Source organism: Festucalex cinctus, chromosome 1 (assembly GCF_051991245.1).
Source record: "Festucalex cinctus isolate MCC-2025b chromosome 1, RoL_Fcin_1.0, whole genome shotgun sequence".
In the NCBI taxonomy this organism is placed as follows: Eukaryota; Metazoa; Chordata; class Actinopteri; order Syngnathiformes; family Syngnathidae; genus Festucalex; species Festucalex cinctus.
Genome location: NC_135411.1, coordinates 54,756,915 through 54,777,549, shown reverse-complemented (window position 1 = coordinate 54,777,549; position 20,635 = coordinate 54,756,915). Strand labels below are relative to the sequence as shown.

Below are 20,635 nucleotides of genomic sequence, written 5' to 3'. Positions count from 1 at the left end.
GAGGCGTCCAGGAGGCATCCGAACCAGATGCCCGAGCCACCTCAGCTGGCTCCTCTCAACGCGGAGGAGCAGCGGCTCGACTCTGAGCCCCTCCCGGATGACCGAGCTTCTCACCCCTATCTCTAAGGGAGAGCCCGGACACCCTGCGGAGGAAACTCATTTCGGCCGCTTGTATCCGGGATCTCGTTCTTTCGGTCACGACCCACAGCTCGTGACTATAGGTGAGGGTCAGAACGTAGATCGACCGGTAAATCGAGAGCTTTGCCTTTTGGCTCAGCTCTTTCTTCACCACGACGGACTGATACAGAGTCCGCATCACTGCAGACGCTGCACCGATCCGCCTGTCGATCTCCCGCTCCATCCTACCCTCACTCGTGAACAAGACCCCAAGATACTTGAACTCCTCCACTTGGGGCAGGATCCCATCCCCGACCTGCAGACGACACTCCACCCTTTTCCGACTGAGGACCATGGTCTCGGATTTGGAAGTGCTGATCCTCATCCCAACCGCTTCACACTCGGCTGCGAACCGCTCCAGTGAGAGTTGGAGGCCCCGGCTTGATGAAGCCATCACCACCACATCATCTGCAAAAAGCAGAGATGCAATGCTGAGGCCACCAAAGCGGAACCCCTCAACGCCTCGGCTGCGCCTAGAAATTCTGTCCATAAAAGTTATGAACAGAATCGGTGACAAAGGGCAACCTTGGCGGAGTCCAACCCTCACCGGAAACGAATCCGACTTACTGCCGGCAATGCGGACCAAACTCTGGCAACGGTCGTACAGGGACCGAACAGGCCGTATCAGGAGGCCCGGTACCCCGTACTCCCAAAGCACCCCCCACAGGACTCCCCGAGGGACACGGTCGAACGCCTTCTCCAAATCCACAAAACACATGTGGACTGGTTGAGCAAACTCCCACGCACCACTCAAGGATCCTGCTGAGGGTGTAAAGCTGGTCCACTGTTCCATGGCCCGGACGAAAACCACACTGCTCCTCCTGAATCCGAGATTCGACCTCCCGACGGACCCATCTCTCCAGCACCCCTGAATAGACCTTACCAGGGAGGCTGAGGAGTGTGATCCCTCTGTAGTTGGAGCACACCCTCCGGTCCCCCTTCTTTAAAAGGGGGACCACCACCCCGGTCTGCCAATCCAGAGGCACTGTCCCCGATGTCCACGCGATGTTGTAGAGGCGTGTCAACCACGACAGCCCCACAACATCCAGTCTTTAGGAACTCCGGGCGGATCTCATCCACCCCCGGGGCCCTGCCACCGAGGAGCTTTCCAACCACCTCAGTGACTTCGACCCCAGAGATAGGAGAGCCCACCCCAGAGACCCCAGACTCTGCTTCCTCAAAGGAAGACGTGTCGGTGGAATTGAGGAGGTCTTCGAAGTATTCCCCCCACCGCTTTGCCTCAGCAAACGCCGAAGCCGCGTTCCGCTTGGCCGTCCGGTACCTGTCAGCTGCCTCCGGAGTCCGACAGGCCAAAAAGGCCTGATAGGACTCCTTCTTCAGCTTGACGGCATCCCTTAACGCTGGTGTCCACCAGCGGGTTTGAGGATTGCAGCCGCGACAGGCACCGACCACCTTACGGCCACAGCTCCGATCGGCCGCCTCAACAATGGAGGTGCGGAACATGGCCCATTCGGACTCAATGTCCCCCGCCTCCCCCGGGACAAGGGAGAAGCTCTGCCGGAGGTGGGCATTGAAACTCTTTCTGACAGGGGATTCCGCCAGACGTTCCCAGCAAACCCTCACAATATGTTTGGGTCTGCCAGGTCAGACCGGCATCTTCCCCCACCATCGGAGCCAACACACCACCAGGTGGTGATCAGTTGACAGCTCCGTCCCTCTCTTCACCCGAGTGTCCAAAACATGCGGCCGCAAATCCGATGACACGACTACAAAGTCGATCATCGAACTGCGGCCTAGGGTGTCCTGGTGCCAAGTGCACATATGGACACCCTTATGTTTGAACATGGTGTTCGTTATGGACAATCCATGACGAGCACAGAAGTCCAATAACAGAACACCGCTCGGTTTCCGACAGGGGGGCCGTTCCTCCCAATCACGCCCCTCCAGGTCTCACTGTCATTCCCCACGTGAGCGTTGAAGTCCCCCAGCAGGACGAGGGAGTCCCCAGGGGGAGCGCTCTCCAGCACACCCTCCAAGGACTCGAAAAAGGGTGGGTACTCTGAACTGCTGTTTGGTGCATATGCACAAACAACAGTCAGGACCCGTCCCACCACCCGAAGGCGGAGGGAGGCTACCCTCTCGTCCACCGGGGTGAACCCCAACGTACAGGCGCCGAGCCGGGGGGCAATAAGTATGCCCACACCTGCTCTGCGCCTCTCACCGTGGGCAACTCCAGAGTGGAAGAGAGTCCAACCCCTCTCAAGAGGACTGGTACCAGAGCCCAAGCCGTGTGTGGAGGCGAGTCCGACTATGTCGAGTCGGAACTTCTCAGCCTCACACACCAGCTCGGGCTCCTTCCCTGCCAGAGAGGTGACATTCCATGTCCCGAGAGCCAGCTTCTGTAGCCGGGGATCGGTCCGCCAAGGTCTCCGCCTTTGGCTGCCACCCAGCCTGCTCTGCACCCGACCCCTTTGGCCCTTCCCACCGGTGGTGAGCCCGTGGGAAGAGGGACCCACGTTTCCTCTTCGGGCTGTGCCCGGCCGGGCCCCATGGGTGCAGGCCCGGCCACCAGGCGCTCGCCAGCGAGCCCCGCCTCCAGGCCTGGCTCCAGAGGGGGGCCCCGGTGACCCACGTCCGGGCAGGGTAAGCGTGCTTCCATTATTGTTATTCATCTTAAGGGGTCTTCTGAGCCGTGCTTAGTCTGGCCCCTCACCTAGGACCTGTTTGCCATGGGTGACCCTACCAGGGGCATAAAGCCCCAGACAACATAGCTCCTAGGATCATTGGGACACGCAAACCCCTCCACCACGTTAAGGTACCGGCTCACGGAGGGGTTTTATTTATGTGATTGTTTATTTTTGTATTCATATTTATTTTCTATTTTATACTCAATTATTTTAGTGCTTTACCTTTTTTTTTTTTAGAAAATTATTTTTGTATTATATTCTCCATTTAATTGTAGTATAATTTTATTGTTTATTTGTGTTGTATTTTTATTTTTTTTTATTGTTTATCTTTTAGTTCTACGGACCCACGGTTACCACAATGTGGATAATTCGCGACACAACGCACAACTAGTGGTTAAAGGCCTCACCACCACGTCGTGCAACAAGAATGAAGACAAGAAACAGCAGTTCAGGACAAAAAAAAAAAAAAAAAAGGTTTGATTTAATCTTTTATTTTATTTTTTTAAAGAATGCATAACAGAGCATGATCATACAATGCCTATAAAAACCATAAATAGCCTACAAGTTAAAATATTTTCACGTTGTAAATTTCATGAAAAGAATTTATTTTTAAAAATGTAAAACTTGCCTCTTTTTTTAAGTGCAGGGTAAGTGTAGAACCGTAAAAATGGCCTCCTTTTTTTTTGGAAGTGCAGGGGAAGTTAGTACCGTAACGTGTTTCATGTAAAAAACAAAAACAAAAAACTCATTTTAATGAACAGTCAGCGTTTGCTTGTTATGCATCCAGAAGGTGTGAGTTGTTGCTCGCAGTATTCGCTGAAGCTGAAGTGCTCCACAGTGAACGGGACGTCCTTCCACTTCTTGACCGTGGTCCTGCCTTTGGGCGTCTGCAGGACGAAGTACTTGATGGCCACGTTGGGCAGCAGCGCTACCTTGCGGTACTTCACCTCATAGCCCCATTTCTGCAATGCAAACCATCGTAGGACATTACAGTTTTTTCCAATTGCTAAACCACAATTTTGCAAACTAGGCTCGTTTTATCAAAATGATAACACAATTCACTAAACCACACACCCAAACTGCAAAACCCCTCACATATCCTCCAAAACGAAGCACTGCGACCAAAATCAAACTTTTGTACCAAGTGGCACACACGTCATTCATGTCTCATCAACTACACACTGTTGGGCATAATGCACAGCACTGTCATCTTTAGTATGCTTTGCCATAATAATAAAATAGTTCAAACTGTAGAACATTCTTCAGATTGTTCACAAGCACAGACATATTTGAATATACTGCATGCTGTTCAAACTTTTTAACAATTTAAATGTACTTGTTTTATTTTTCACAAGTCAGTGCCACATATGCACAGCAGATATGTTTACATTGAAGTGAACAAATATATGTTCACAAAACAGTAAACTGAGAAAGCAAATTGCAGGAAAAAATATCTCTATCTATCTATCTATCTGTCTGTCTATCCATCCATCCATCCATCCATCCAAAACCAAAAATTAGGCAGCCTCTCGCATCGCGTTGTCAACCCATGGTTGATAACATGATCAACTTATTTGAAAGTTGCTGTCTTGGCCATAAAATCCTCTACCATCTCTACCCCCCAATACTCATTCTCAGCCTCTCTTCCTCTCTCTCTGTCACGTCTTCCATTGTTGTTGTTAAAAAAAAATGTTCATCTGTGGTCTTTTTATAGTGCATTGCTTATACTTCCTGATTGAGGTGCTAACAATTTACCATTGAGGTTTTGACCAGGTGGCACATGTATTGTGATTTTGAATGGCAGTGTTGCAATGGCAAACATGTAAGCTTATGTCAGATTGTTGTGTCTTATGCAGGTGTATCGTGTTCAGTGCATTTAAAAAGTGCCATTTTGAATTGGAAAATGTGTGGAAAGCAGAAAATGTGTTTAGAGTGTTGGAGACTTGAGAAGAGGTCTTGCTCTCTGTGTGCCAGTTTAAATAACTGTGATATGCAAGTCATTTTAGTCTTTTAGCAATTGGAAAAAACTGTAAATATTTGCGGCCCAAAGCTGTTAGCGCATGACTGCGGCTACTTGATGCCTTTTGACCGGCTACATGAAGTACAGTACAAGCATATGTCTGTGTTATACTGCCCCCCGGTGGTTAAAGTCAAAGGCCGCTGTTACCATGTTGCAGTTGCCGTTGTTGCACCTGATGACGCAGCCTGGCTCCCAGTCCTCAAACGTCTTGGGCAAAAGGACCACAGGGCCTCTGTTGTAGTGACTCCTGAGAGCACAAACTCATGTCAAACATCACTAATTCATGCTATTTGCTGTCATGTGGTTGTCGACATCACATATTTCTTCTCAGGACAAGCCAGAAAAGCTCAAGAAAAACACAGAAACTTTACTGACCATTTGATTTATAAAACAGACAGACAGATTGTATCATTATATTAGAGCTGTCAAATGATTACATTTTTAAATCAGATTAATCACAGCTTAGAATGTTGATTAATCACAATTAATGGCTTCATTAAAAGGCTTTTTAATCAATGTTTTTTACTGCCAAATTTGAAGAGCACCTGTTATGTGTTAATTCTTTTAACATTTAATGTTATGAGGACGTCTTCAACATTTTTTGATCCACTGCACATGCGCATCTTCTTTTTCCAATCAGTTAATTACTTGCATCATTTAAAATGGGGAAACAAATGACCCCAATAGTTTGACATGAACAAATATTCAGAATGTCATACGCAAACATTTACTAAATACTCTACTTTAATGTATGTAGTAATGCTTATTCCTCAAACACAACCTGTGCTACCTTAACATAACCATCCGCTGTCAGCTAAATGATCATCTGCGGTCAAAATGGTCAAAGTGAATAGTGTGATTAATCTGTGTTAATACATGATTAATGCCGTAATTTTTTGTGATTAATTAGTAGGGCTGTCAAAGTTAAAGCGTTAATAGATTAATTAATCATAGAAAAATGTCGCATTAATCACGTATTAACGCATATTAATCGCACTGTTTTTTTTGACCGCACTTGAGCCTTGAACGTAACCGCGGATGGTTACATTGAAGGCTGCACAGGTCAGTGATTAGGTCAATGCACGGCATTTCCTACGCCTGTTGTTCCAAAATGAGCGGGGTGACTCCAGTTGGTGTGCTCGCTGGTAAATTTCGCTATAAATTTTTTTTTTAAAAAAAACACCCCGACGGGACTTCAGATAAAACAAAAGTAATTTGCATTTAATTAATTCATAATTGCTGATGATGTTCTCCCCGTGCCCGCGTGGATCTTCTCCGGGTGCTCCGGTCTCCTCCCACATTCCAAAGACATGCATTGCAGGTTCATTGGGCGCTCTGAATTGTCCCTTGGTGTGCTTGTGTGTGAGAATAGTTGTTTGTCTCTGTGCGCCCTGCGATTGGCTGGCAACCAGTCCAGGGTGTCCCCCGCCTACTGCCCAGAGCCAGCTGAGATAGGCTCCAGCAACCCCCGCGACCCTTGTGAGGAATAAGCAGTCTAGAAAATGGATGGATGGATAATTGCTGAATTGCGCCCAATTGATATGATGCTGTTCTGTTTTGAGCAATACACGCATGCATGTAATTGCGTACATGCATTTAATCAATGTTTGCAAATGACATTCAGATAATAAAATGCGTTAATGTCAAAATATTACGGTATTTTGTATTTATTTTATATTACGCGAATACGCACGTAATTTAGCTGATTAATCGTGATTAATCCAAATTAAAAAGTGTGATTAATCAGATTAAAAATTTTAATCGTTTGACAGCACTATTAATTAGTTAATGTGTCATGTATATATAAAATAATAATAAAATAATTTATTATTATGCAATTTCATGGTTAGTATGAAAATAATTTTATAACAGTATCTAGATTAATATATATAAATTAAAAAAATTAATTAGTTAATGTATAATTGTCATTTTTTATTAAGATGGATTAATTAGGTTGTATTTATTTATAATAAATGACAAATGTTAAATGTAAATGCAATTTTAATTAAATTAATTTCAAACTGGAATTAAATAAATGAACAAAAACTACAAAATGAATATATATAATATGTAAAGTAATTAAATTTTAATAATACAATAGCTCATTATCATTTTGGTTTATAATCCGTTTAATTATAAATAATCGACCAATTATTTAATATAATAAAGTAGTTTGTTATAATTACTAATCAATTCAATTATTACAAACAAAATGCATTTTTAAAGCAACATTTAATTTACTTATTTGTTTTATTTACAATACAACAAGTCAACAAGTCATTAAATGAGATGATTGAGTACAAAAACACAAAAAACAAATACTGTATATAAAAAACTGTATTAGGCATAATTATTTAATGAAATAAATATATAAAACGTATGTATGTATGTACGTATGTAACATTGTGTTCTTAAGTTTTTTCCTTATTTTTTTTTTCCTTATTTTTTTTTTCCCTTAAAGGCGTAGTCTGCCGGTTTCACTCAGGAAAATGCACTTTTTAAATACAAACAAACTACTTCTCAATTTACAGATCTGGGCTTTTCTTCACGTGTGGGGGTGATTACTGATTCTGTCTTTAACCCCCACCCCCCCAAGCATGTATTTTGCCATTTTGTGTTTGTTTTGTAAACAGCGGGACGTTTCTGTTGAAAGACAGTGTTTACACCCCTCCAGCCAATCGCAGAGCGGGGGGTGGCGTGTCGCAAACTGGGCCGGGCGAAAGTGTCGGCTGCGTGACGTCACTCCCACGGCAATTTGACAGCACGCATGTATTTTTTTTTTCTTCACTCACTCATTCACACACGTAAGCTTCTGTGAGTGAGTGAGTGAGTGAGTGAGTGAGTGAGTGAGTGAAAAAAACAATAATAATCCGTGCGTGCTTGCTTTCAAATTGCCGTGGGAGTGACGTCACGCAGCCGACACTTTCGCCCGGCCCAGTTTGCGACACACCACCCCCCTGCTCTGCGATTGGCTGGAGGGGTGTAAACACTGTCTTTCAACAGAAACGGCCCGCTGTTTACAAAACAAACACAAAATGGCAAAATACAGGCTGGGGGGGGGTTTGGGACAAAATCACCACCAAAGATTAACATAAACCCAGATGTGTAGACTGAGAGAAAGTTAAAGTGTGTACATCCTGTATTTAAAAAGTGAAACTGGCATACTGGGCCTTTAATTTTTTTTCTTAATTTTAACTCAATTAAGCAATTAGTGAATGAGCTAAAGTTAAATGATTCGAAAATGGACACATATATTTGGAAAAAGAAATTTTCGATAAAAGCGGAAACGCAAATTGCTGGCATCAGACCCGAAACCTTGTGCCTCCAAAATGGTCAACTTTTCAAAAACGGCATGTTTGTTTGACCATTATCAATCAAACAATCTTCAAAGACAGCAAGCCATTTTAACACTTCCGATTGGTCAATCATATGTCAAAATAACATCCACACGTGTAGGTCGACCAATAGCATACATTTTTTTAAAAATATGAAAATTTCTTCCCTACACCAGTGAAATGTTGAGTGGACCGGGTTTGCAAAACTGTGGACGTGACCTGACCTGAATTGGGGGTTGACGTTGACGTAGTGCATTTTGTCCAGCAGCTGGATATCGCTGCCCAACGCCACCGCGGTCAAGCAGTTGGCGCACAGCAGTTGGACACCGGCTGCCGAGTAGCGACCGTTCTTCTCTGCCATGTGCATTTCTGCCACCCGGCCGTTTGACGCCGCCTTTGCCTGGAGCTCGGCGATCTGAGGACACAAGAGGTTAAATGGCGTCTTGGTGTTGGTAACCAGTCCATTGTTTATCGACATGTGCTCTGACATGAGCCTGGTTATGCGCCTTGACCAGTCTGTTGTTGACTTCTTCTGTTGTACCTTCTGCCATCTGGTGGATAAGCAATGAATTGCACCTGTCATGCCTTGTTATATACTATTTTTAGACTAGAATTTTTCCACAGTTTATAGCTGGTCCTGCAATTTTTACTCAGGTGCGACCGGTATTAAAATTAAATCTCCGACTGGCACCCAAAACCCCCATTCCCTAATCGTGCTGAAAATGTGATTTATAGGGCTGGGTATCGATTCGAATTTCCTCAATTGATTTACTTTATTTGATCCCGATCCTCTGCCATGTTAAATCAATGTGGGTTACTCACTTTATTCTTTGACAACAGCAAGACACCCCCCCCCCCCCCTTCCCCCACCTGGTTTGTAAATAGTTCTAGATTATGGTTTTTAAAAAAGAGATCAGAGTTATTTAGATTGATGGGGAGTACCTAGTCCCGACTGTTTTGTTTAAGCGTCTATGTATATTATTTTATTTGAAAAGGTGGAGTGTTGTATTGCGGGATGGTATTCAAATGGCGACTCTCAAAACTGGACTAGCTCAAGAACAGTGGACATCACCTGAGTTTACAGACTCTGAGCCAGGGTCCAAAGTTTTCTCTTCAGGAAAGGCACCTCAGTCGAAGGGGAAGGATAAATAATGGGGGGGGGGGAAAACAATCGGGAAAAAGACATGTTGTAATGGTTGGAATGTTGATGTGCTGTGATTCTTCCCAAATAAAAATACAATTTCAAAAAAAGAAATTAAATGTGGGGTTCCCCAAGGTTCAATCTTAGGCCCATTACTTTTTAATCTTTATATGCTTCCCCTTGGGGAAGTCATCAGGAGACACGGCGTCAACTTCCACAGTTAAGCTGACGATACACAGCTGTACATCACCGTGTCACCTGATGACATGGGGCCTATTGATACCCTTTTAAATTGTATTTTAGATATTAAGTCATGGATGGCAGAAAATTTCCTGCAGCTCAACCAGGACAAAACAGATGTTTTAGTCATCGGTCCTGAAGGTCAGAGAGAGAAACCTTTACCTAAACTACAAGATTTTAAACTCTCGCAATGTGTGAAGAATTTGGGCGTCATTTTTGACTCTTAAGCTTACTTTTAATCCTCATATTAAAAATGTAGCCAAGATCGTTTTTTACCATCTTAAGAATATTGCCAGAGTCCGCCCGTTTCTCTCACAGGCCAACACGGAGGTGCTGATGCATGCTTTTATTTCTTGTCGTTTAGATTATTGTAATTCCCTGCTCTCTGGTCCTCCCCAAAAGAATATTTCAGTCCTACAGCTCCTTCAGAACTCAGCTGCACGTGTGCTGACGGGGACCGGAGGGCGGGAGCACATTACACCAGTTTTAAAATCGCTGCATTGGCTCCCCGTGCGTTTCAGGACTGATTTGAAGGTGCTTTTATTAGTTTTTAAATGTCTTAACGGTCTTATTTATCTGACTTGCTTTTACCCTATTACCCCTTGCGGCTCCTGAGGTCTTCTGGCAGTGGCCTTTTAACTGTTCCTAAGGTGAGGACCAAGACACATGGTGAAGTTGCCTTTAGCCACTATGGTCCTCACCTATGGAATAGCCTGCCAGAGAGCATCAGGTCTGCAGAGAATATTTATGTTTTTAAGAGGAGGCTTAAGACTCACTTTTTTAGTTTGGCATGTGATTCATTTTTTCTTTTTATCTCCTTTTATTTATTTAACTATTTTAATCTATATAGTTTTGTAGCTTTGTTTTTAGTGTTTTTAGTGTTTAACTGTTTTCTTTTAGTGTTTAAATGTTTTTATTTGGTAGTTATTAAGTTTTTAGTTCCAGTGTTTCCTCATGGGGGAGCCTCCACACTGGGAGGGATGGCTGGTGTTCTCCTGCGGGCGTGCAGTTGCCCCGGGGGCCCCTTGGCCCCGAGGATCTGTGGCTCGCTTCAGTCTGCATGGAGCGGGCTGCAGTCACTGTGGGCCGGCAGTCTCTGGGATGGCATTCCTCCCTGTGGTGGTTGATCGTTAACCTTCTCACTGTGGATGAACTCCTCCTGGGTGCCTTTCCTTACAGGGTACTTCTGTGCCCCGCCATATTGTGGTTTTCGTGTGTCTGCTGTGTTTCGGGTGTGTCTGTGGGTACGAATACGGGGATATGTGTGTGTGTGTGTGTGTGTTGGGGGGGCTTTTTCTTTGTATTGTAATATGGATGTTCAGCACTTTAGAGTTGCATTTTGAATGTATGAAAGGTGCTATATAAATAAAGATTGATTGATTGATTGATTGAATTATTCAATTTTTTTTTAAACCCAGCCCTCGTCGTTTATACTTTGGAGCAACTTGTATATTTTTCTTCTTCATGATGCATTTTTTTTCATAATTCTAATACCATAATTGTACATATAAATTTAAAAGAATCCGAATTTTCGTAAAGTGCAGTAAGTCAGCTCTTTCGTCAAATAAATTCCTGTGAACAGCAAATTTCAAGAAAACAGTAAGTACAAAAAATCGGCCTTTAAATGTCTATTTTCTTGTTAATTTATGGGGGGGAAAAAGAGATACTAAAATAATCGATTCATGGTTTTATGAATCAATATCATGCTCAAAAATGAAAATCAATTCGAAATCGATTATTTGATTTTTTTTTTTTTTTTACACCCAGCACTAGTCATTTATACTTTGGAGCAACACATTTTTCTTCTTCATGATGCATTTATTTGACTAGTGCGACCATATATAGGATAGTCTAGAGCAGGGGTGGCCAAGTTGGGTCCTCGAGAGCTCCTATCCAGCCTGTTTTCCATGTTTCTCTGCACTAACACACCTGATTCATGTTCAGGATCATTATCAGGCATCTGCAAAGCTTGCTAATTAGCTGATCATTAGATTCAGCTGCCCTGAAGGAGGGAGACATGGAAAACAGGCTGGATAGGGGCTCTCTAGGACCCAACTTGGAGACCCCTGCTCTAGAGCAACTTACAGTCAGAAAAATACGGTAATATCTTTAGACCAATTCACTAAATTCAACCGCACCTTCTCTCTAAACTCTCGCAGGCTCATCTGGTGAATCTCGTCGACGGCCCTGGCGGTGAGGCCCTCCAGGTAAGCGTTGAGGTGCTCGCGTCGCTCCTCGCGGCCGCCGCGCTGGGCCACCAGCGAGTAGTGGCTGTCTCGGGTGCGGGCTCGACCGCTGGCCTGTTGCTGGGCTATCTCGTTGGTCAGCAGGCCGTAGCGCACCACCAGGTTGCACTCGGGGATGTCCAGGCCCTCTTCGGCCACGCTGGTGGCGACCAGGAGGTTGACGCGACCCAGGCGGAAGTTACGGATGGCGTCGTCACGATCGTGCTGCGGGAAAAGAGACGATTGTTTACGATGGGGTGGAGGAAAACCACATAAACGTGTGTTAGTTGCCTTAAATGTTTACAAACATGCATGCTCGATTTACATTGTGCATTTCCACTTTTGTCGTCCCAAGTCAGTTAGCTAGCATACCTGCGTCATGGCGGCACTGCCGGTGATGATGGCAGGCTTGATGCCAGCGAAGCGCAGGCTGGTTTTAGAGCGTGCCCATTGGCATAGGCAGTGCGTGCTCTTGCGGGTCTTGCTGAACAGGATTCCCTTTGACTCCACGTTGGGATCGAAGTGTCTCAGCAATGTGGTCTCCAGCTGCTCCATCTTGGGGTTTTTGAAACGCGTGTCGCTCGCCAACGTTATCAGCATGTCTCGGTTGTCTGCAGGTGAGGGACAGGTGACTGTGTTTTCGATTTTGAAATAGTACAGTTTTTTTTTTTTAATTTGACAACATTTGAGCTAAAAAAAAATATATATATTTTTTTTTTATTTAAAATGATACTTTTGTGCAATCTGGATTCAGCATTATTATAACAAATTGCAACCTAACCTGATGATCTGACATAGTTTTCTTTTCTTTTCTTTAATTTATGTGTAATCTGGGTACAATCTGGATTTTGAATCAGTACAAATCTGTCATTTGATGACATTTGACAAAAAATACATGAACCACTTATTTTTTATTTATGTGAAAATATCAAAACATCTGAACAAGTTCAATTTAATTTCAATTATTTGTGACTAAATATGCAATCCGGATAAAATCTTGATTCAACATTAGGATATCAAATTTGTCATTTGTATTCTAATCTGGTAATATTTGACTTCTAAACATGTGAACATGTTCAATTTAATTTTGCATGCTGAATGTGTTATTTGTGATGAAATGTACAATCTGGATCAAATCCGGATTCTGCATTGGTGCAGCAATTTGCAGTTGGACCTGGTGACTTCTTCTGAACCTTTTTTCATTTTTTTTTTTTAAATTAAATTTGCTAATTGCGGATTATATCTGGATTCCAGATAATTGGTTGTCTGTGGATGACATACATGGGTGGGCAAATTCGAATTTCCATACAAATAAGTGCCCACCTTGGAAAAGATTGAGCAGAAAGCGGTCGGTGTCGTCGATAATTCTGGTCTCTCTGCCTCTGTAGAAGTCCTCCAAAGAAGACAGCGCATCCTCCATCAGCAGCGTGTCGTTGATCAGCAGTGCATCGTTGTACTCGCGCAGATGGATGGCGCATTGTTGCAGTAGTCTGTTGTACTCTTTCACACCTGCACCAGCACAGTTAAGCGTTTACATCAGGTAAATGAGCAATCGGAATCAAATCTGGATTTGAAGTTCTGTACTGTTGTACAAAAAATTGCTACCTGTAGACATTTAGTTAAAAATGTCTGAATGTTAAATAACATCCATCCATCCACCTTCCTGACCGCTTATTCCTCACAAGGGTGGTAATGAAATGGAATCAAAACCTTTTTTTTTTTTTTAAATCAAAACAGGACATAACTGTATAAGCACTACAAATTGAAAACTGAACCATAACCCTATAAACATTGTTCAAATAGATTTGTCATGTTAAAAATGATTATTTGCGTTAAATGTGTAATTTTGATCAAATCTGGATTCAAATTTGTTTAAAGTTACAGCTTCCGTTATAAAATCATTCAAATCCAAACCAATTAAAAGAGTTTAACCAGGTATCAGGCACAATTTTTAGACAATATATTTGACTTGAAAGTATTAGTGTGGGAATCCTTACTAAAACTAAATCTGAGCCTTTTTTTTTTGTATCATAACGTATTAAATTTTGAATTAGCAGCACAACAAATCACAACCTAATCAATCCAATGTCATTTAAAGAATAGACAACTAAAAAATAAACATCTGAACATGAGAGTTGTCATGTTTAATTTAAAACATATCCAATCCAGATCACATCTGGATTAAAATTAGTTTGACATTAGTCTTCATTAAAAAAATAAATTAAAAAATCTATGATTCAATCAGAATCCCATTTTGTTCATAAAAATTTAAACTGCAGCATTACCACCATTAAACTAAAATTTTATCTTAATCAGCTGTTAGTTAAAAATCTAAATATACTTCTAAGTTATAGTACAATTTGTACTTCTGCAGAAATGTGAGGGGTGTACCCACCATTGTGAGATACTGTAGAAATATTTGTACTGCGACAAAATGTGCAATATGAATCATTATATAATATATGGATGAAAAGTGATCGGAGACCTCTCTCTCGTAATGCAACCACGTCGCTCTCGTATTCCTGCGTGCCAAAACCTCTGAAGGTGAAGTCATCAGGAGGGTTCATGAAGAAGTGGATCTGTCGCATCATCCACTGCACATGGTCACCAAATGGATCCTACCAACACACACGCAGTAACTAGTTACTATTATAATTATAATGATACAATTGTGACAAAATTGTGGCATGGACTTACTTCCTGTCTTTTGTCCACAATGTCAAAGGATTTGATGGGTCTGGGCACTTTCATGTTGAGCTCCTCAGTGAATTTTTTGGTGGAAACGATGGCACAGTCCAAGTTGGCACAGATCTGACACACACATGCAATTTGACCACACTTCATTTCAATATATATGTACTTTTGATTACTGTACTATATAATAATGATGATTGCTGCTGCTGTTGTTGTTGTTGGAGAAATTGATGAAATGTGGTTGACTAAAACTACAAACCAAAATAATAGTAAAACTAAAAAATAACACAATTTCATAGAAAAAAATATTAGTCATAAATAGAAAAAAAATATTTATAGTAGTAATAAAATAATACTATAATACTAATTTGACTTGACTTGTAATAAATATTAAACAGTGGTTAAAAACAACAATAAGAATGGTAATAATAATATTTAGTTAAAAATGTCCATAATGAAATCCTATGTTTCAAATTAACCCTACACCGGTGATTATTTATTTATTTATTATTTTACACATTTCCCTGTTTTTGTGAACAATTTAATTGCCCTTTGTGTCCTGTTTCTTTCTTCTTTTTTTTGTGCGCAGTTGTGCATTTGTGTCTGTGCGTGTGTGCACGTATGTGCATGCGTGCGCACGCGGGCGTGCGACATACGTGTGAATTTGTACTCATTAATTCACCTAAAACCTAAAAATAAAAATCCCATTACCCTTCACCTTAACTGGATACTTCAGTCTCGCCAGAGTCGTGAAGTTCAGAAGGTCAGGAGACCAGAGGTAAGGTCAAAGAAAAGAAAGATAAATCAAAGTGAAATCCAGCACAAACTAAACACCTCCTGCCATCCACATGGTTACAAAATCAGTCTTACACCAACCCTACAAACTTCTAAATTCCAACAAATTAAGGAGATCTCAAGAGACCAGAGGAAAAACTAAAGAGAGGAAGGAGGGAAGGATAGATAAAGCGGAGTGAGATCCACAGACACCAACACCCACTAATTCAACAAGCAGTGGGAGGGAGAGGTGAATTCTGTTTGAATTTCAATAGATGCTGGTGTGATGGATCTAGCATGCATAAGGACCGCCACCAAAGAGGGGAGCTGTCGACCGCGGCCCAGCAAAGCAAGCACGGCCCCCCCGGAATCCCCCAAGCTGCGGCAGCACCAAGGCACAACCCCCCACACCCCCCGGGCGGATACCGGCCGGCGAGCCAACCCAGACGCCCGGAGCGCCCCTGCCCGAGCCCAACGCCGCAGAACGAGGCCCGGCAGGCCCCCACGGCGCCCCACCGGCCCCCAGCCCCTGCTGCCCCCACGACCCCCCCACTCACCGCCCATCTGCAAAAAGTTTGGAAAACCCTGATATAGTGTATTACTAACAAGTTACAACACAAAATAATATACTATAAAACATAATTTAAAGACAATAATAATGGAAGAAATGTTAACAGTAAAAATTAACACTGTTTTATGATTGGTATTATTATTATTATTATTATTATTAGTTAAAAAAAGATTCATAATACAATATATCAAAATCGTAATAAAATTTGTAATACACAAAACAACCTCCAAAATAATATTTAAAAATTCAAAATAGACTACAATTACTTCTAATAACAATTAGAACATATTTTTAAACTTAAATAAACTTAATACAAATCTAGTAATACAAGTACAGAGTAAAAGTAAAGAATGACCATTTAACAAAAATTGTATAGGAGCCAAATGAAATAGAATGCCAATTAAAAAAATAAAATTGACATAATAATAATAATAAGAAGAAATAATAATAATAATGATAATGATAATGATAATATTAATAACAATAATTGTCTTTTTTTCTTTTTTTTTTAAATCAGTCAAATGTGCCAATCATCATCATAATTACAGGCATATATATGTATATATATATATATATATATATATATATATATATATATATATATATATATATATATATATATATATATATATATATATATATATATTATTTATTTTTTTCTTATATTTTTAACAGTAGTAAGCATGAAAGTAGTGAGTAAACCAAACTTACGAATGTCCATTTAACCACAATTCAATTGAATGCAAATGAAATGAAATCCAAGTGTAGGTCAGTGTTAAGTGCCTATACCTGTAATACATACTCCACAGCCTTGTCCAGACTTTTGGCTCCTCCCGATCCCGGCGACGCCGTGAGGCCAAGTACCTGTGGCAGCCGTCCCTCGCCCCTCATCTTCTTCTCCAGGTAGAGCCTCATAATCTTGTTGTACACCGTCTCCTTGTGCGTATGGTGACACTCGTCCACCACCAGCAAGGTGACGTCTGCAACCACGTTACCATGATATTACCCACTGTTGCCGTGAGCCAAATCCAGGTTCTCACTTCTCACCGACCCACCTGAGAGCTCCACGTGCTTGTCTTCGTCATCACTGTCAAGGGCGTTCAGGAGGATCTGCGCCGTGCACAAGAGTACGTCGGTGTCATGCAGCACCGCGCCCAGAAAGTCCTTTTCGTCACTGTCGCTGGTCACCGCCGTCACGGTGTAGTCGTGTTTCAGGGCGGGAAGGAACTCTTTGCTGTAGTGCTGCTCCACCAGATGCACCTGGACGTCAACAAGAGTCACCACAATGCTATGAATGAGATTGGGCTAACTCCATTTTTGTCATTTTTATGATGAAGTGTAGAAATGAATAGAGATGAGACTTATCTTTCCGATGAATACTAAATCTACCGGTAGTTGAATGAAGTTTTAAAGTTCCAACTTTGACATATAGAGTGCAGCCCATTGATGCACTTAATGTCATCTTGGGTGCCAGTGCATCGGCATGTTAGTAGAAGTAATTGTTGACGGATATGAAATGTTTGAAATAATAATTCATTTTATTTATAGGCAAAATTAAATTTAAATACCACATTTACTATTTGTATTTTAAGGGTAAATGAAGTAAAAAAAGATTCTTTACTATAATGTTTTCTCTGCAGCCCTAACACTCAAGTGTTAATGTAGCACTGGCGATTTTGCTATGTAATAGTCTAAACACAGCATTCTGATTATTTTGGCTTTGTGCAATAAGAATTAAGCGGCAAAATCCACCTGTTTTTAATAAAAACAGGTGGATTTTGATGGATAAAAACTTTTTATCCATCTCAGGTGGCGGCCATTTTGCTACTTGCTATCGACTGAAAATGACACCACAGTGCCTAAGGGCAACATCCAAATGGGTCCAGTCAAATTATTCCAGGAAAAATAATAATAATAATAATAATTCTTCCACACTGGCCCTTTAAAACCATAAAGCTACGTTATTGGCTGCTGTAAGGTGCGTCCAAGTTGCAAATTGCACTCTGGCTGGAGGAGTGGAACCTTCACCTGCGTTCGGTAGCGGTTGGCGGGGGTTCGCTTCCCCGCCCAGGAGGCTCATGTCACTTACATGATGTAGGCTTGTGTGAGTGGGTAAAAAAAATAAAAAGTTCCAAATTGCGCACAATCATCGACTCAGGTTGACTTGCAGCTCAAGATGGGCTTCACGTATTATCCGCTCCACACTCGTTTTTTAAATGCCAATCAGATGCTCAAAACATCGAAGTGCTGGTTGCCAGGGTAATTCATTTTTTGAAGTCAAACACCCTATGCGTAATGTCATAAAGCCACGGTTACTGTTGTTGTTGTTGCTGCTGCAACCTCCCAAAATACGCACAAGATACACCCATCCTTATGCTCGTTTGAGTTAGCATTCATGGCGAGCACTGCAACCAAACTATCCCCTTGTGCTATCCCCTTGTCTGTTATGGCCAGTGATATTGTGCATAAAAGTCCTCCCTCTTGGTACGCTTGAACCAATCACAGCGAAATTCATGGTGATTGACATATTGAACAGCCAATGGGATTCTGGATCCGTCGAGGTATTTCTGTTTTGTTTTTTTTTACAACGCCATCTCTGCTACAGAGATGAAAGAGCGCCATAGCGCGTCATAAAGGGGCATATATCTCTTTGATGCGCTCTCTCAACTATGGCTAGAATGGAATAGCGACAAATTAAAATCAATTTTCATCAGACTTGACCTGCAGCTTTCAAGAGTCACCCAAATGATATACACTTTATGTTCGGATAAACCCCTGTTTTGGGAAATCTTGTGTAAAATGCTCATTTTCTGTTGTATTATTGTCAGACTTGAACTGGAATTAGGAAAGACCTCAAGCTTTGATCCTATAGTGGTTTCAAGTCCTAGTCACCGTTCTAAAGTAATTTTCAAGGCAGATTTTGTGAAAAATAAGTAGACAAACATAAAATTCGTCTTACTTTTGTATTCAAACGTCCAATACTCAGTGCCAGTAACAGTTAAACAGATCCTGGGTGTTGGGGAGAAGAATTCAAAGTGTTCTCTTCAAAAAGAGACCAAAACTATGCTGATAGTCCAAATGATTCAAGAACAGCTTCAAATTTACTTTTGATGCATTTTTTAAGGCGTTTTTTGGCAAAAACGGCAGGAATGATAGCATCCACCCCAATACTCAACGAAATTTAACCTGACAGGGTGAATCTTCATCCTGACAGAGTTAAAATAACACTGCTTACTGCATATTTGAACAAAGACAAAATTTAACCCTGCCCGATTTGCTGTGTATAGTTCAAATTGGGCTCCACATATCTATACTAAAATATTTCTCAAAGACCTTTTTAGAGGCTTTGTCAATTGTTATTAACACGATGTTGGAAGCACATTTTCATCCCATTTACGATGACAGCTAACATTATTAATTATTATTATTATTATTATTATTATTATTATCATCATCATCATCATCATACATTACCGTATTGACAAGGACCACCACTTTGGCCCCGGTCGTCCTCTGTAGGTGCTTGTGGGCCACGTAGACGGCGGCTCGCGTCTTCCCGGCTCCCGTGGGCAGCCACACGATAATGTTCTCCCCCCGCAGAGCCCCCTGGACCACCTCCTCTTGGTACCCGTGCAGGCCCAAATCTGACATCTCATCAAGTCTGGTTGTACGGGAATAAAATAAAAGCAACTTTGGTTGAACTCGTAGATGCGAAGCCGGTTGACAAGTGCGATCTGAGCGTGATCTGAGGAAAATGAAACTAGTGAAATATTTGTAGGTGGAGCTCGCGAGAGGAACTCCAGGGGATTTCCTTCCGCTATTACACAGTTGTATTCCAATCTTTACTACACAGTAAAGTCACGGTGTACCAGTGTAACTCTTTCAAATCAAAATCGTTATTTTTGACGTTTTCACCTATGTTATTTTTTTTATAATGTAGTAGCGTGTCCAAAAATGTGAGAGTAGTTTAAATAGGCTACAATATGGTGAAGTCGCAGAGCACTTGAACGTAGCCGCAGTCATGTGACTCCTTGCGTCGGGAAAGTGAAACTCACGCGGTGAGGACGTGACAGCATGCCGCAATCGAGCCAGATTAAAAATATATATGCTTTCCCCCATAACGTACTTTATATCATGAACCGTAAAATAAATAAAAACAAAGGAATTCGCCACGATTCTGTATTCCGAGTGAACATAGAATGGCTACAATCGGGAAAGACAAACTTGTAGTTCAAAATAATTACTACTTTAATAACTCAAAACAAACAAACAAACAAAAAAAACAATACAAAGGCAAAGTTTTAATTATTACAAGCGTGAAACAAAAATCTGGAACTTCTCTTTATTCAGTCGGGTCAGAAAAAATGAAAGCAAAGTTGACATATCTCATCTTGAATGTTGGCTCACGTGAGTCTGTGGAGTGGAGTTGTAGCAACTCTAAATTGAATGATATTCTGTTACCGCAGAAGCGCATCAGTGACTGCGTCATATTCTGCAATACAATGCAAATTGGTTTTGAAGCAAGTAGTGTGCTTGTCTGACGTGCAATTGGGAGGTTGGTCCACAGTTGATGTCCAAGAATGGAAAAGGCCTTAAAACTTCCGCGTAGACTTTGGTACTTCCAAAAGCAGCTGGTCAGCTGATCTGAATTAGCGGGAAGGGATGCAAAAATGGAGCAGCGGAGCGAGCTAAGGCATGGCGCGACCACTTACACTAAGATTTGGAGACAATATAGGAGTATTTTAAAATGGACTCAAGTGCACAGGCAACTAGTGGAGTGACAGGCATTTATGTGCTCCCTCTTACGTGC

At 41.9% G+C, this 20,635-nt stretch overlaps 1 protein-coding gene across 1 annotated transcript; it reads right to left on the bottom strand.

Moving 5' to 3' along the window:
- Positions 1-3,272: 3,272 nt before the first annotated feature.
- Positions 3,273-19,799, bottom strand: dhx58 (DEXH (Asp-Glu-X-His) box polypeptide 58). Its single transcript, XM_077494951.1, has 11 exons — positions 19,300-19,799; positions 16,881-17,085; positions 16,615-16,805; positions 14,484-14,597; positions 14,272-14,404; positions 13,110-13,295; positions 12,159-12,397; positions 11,700-12,011; positions 8,405-8,595; positions 4,993-5,092; positions 3,273-3,787 (listed from the first exon to the last, which is right to left on the bottom strand). Exons 1-11 carry the CDS (start codon positions 19,474-19,476, stop codon positions 3,587-3,589), a joined length of 2,049 nt encoding a protein of 682 aa, XP_077351077.1. The 5' UTR covers positions 19,477-19,799; the 3' UTR covers positions 3,273-3,586.
- Between the last annotated feature and the right edge of the window lie 836 nt (positions 19,800-20,635).

Bases quoted from the DNA above. Each gene is read 5' to 3' on its own strand.
- dhx58 (XM_077494951.1), bottom strand. From the start codon at position 19,476: ATGTCAGATTTGGGCCTGCACGGGTACCAAGAGGAGGTGGTCCAGGGG. The intron at 14,405-14,483 runs GTAAGTCCATGC...GTGTGTTGGTAG, and splicing joins TTGTGGACAAAAGACAGGAA to GATCCATTTGGTGACCATGT. The intron at 3,788-4,992 runs GTAACAGCGGCC...TTTGCATTGCAG, and splicing joins ACAACGGCAACTGCAACATG to AAATGGGGCTATGAGGTGAA.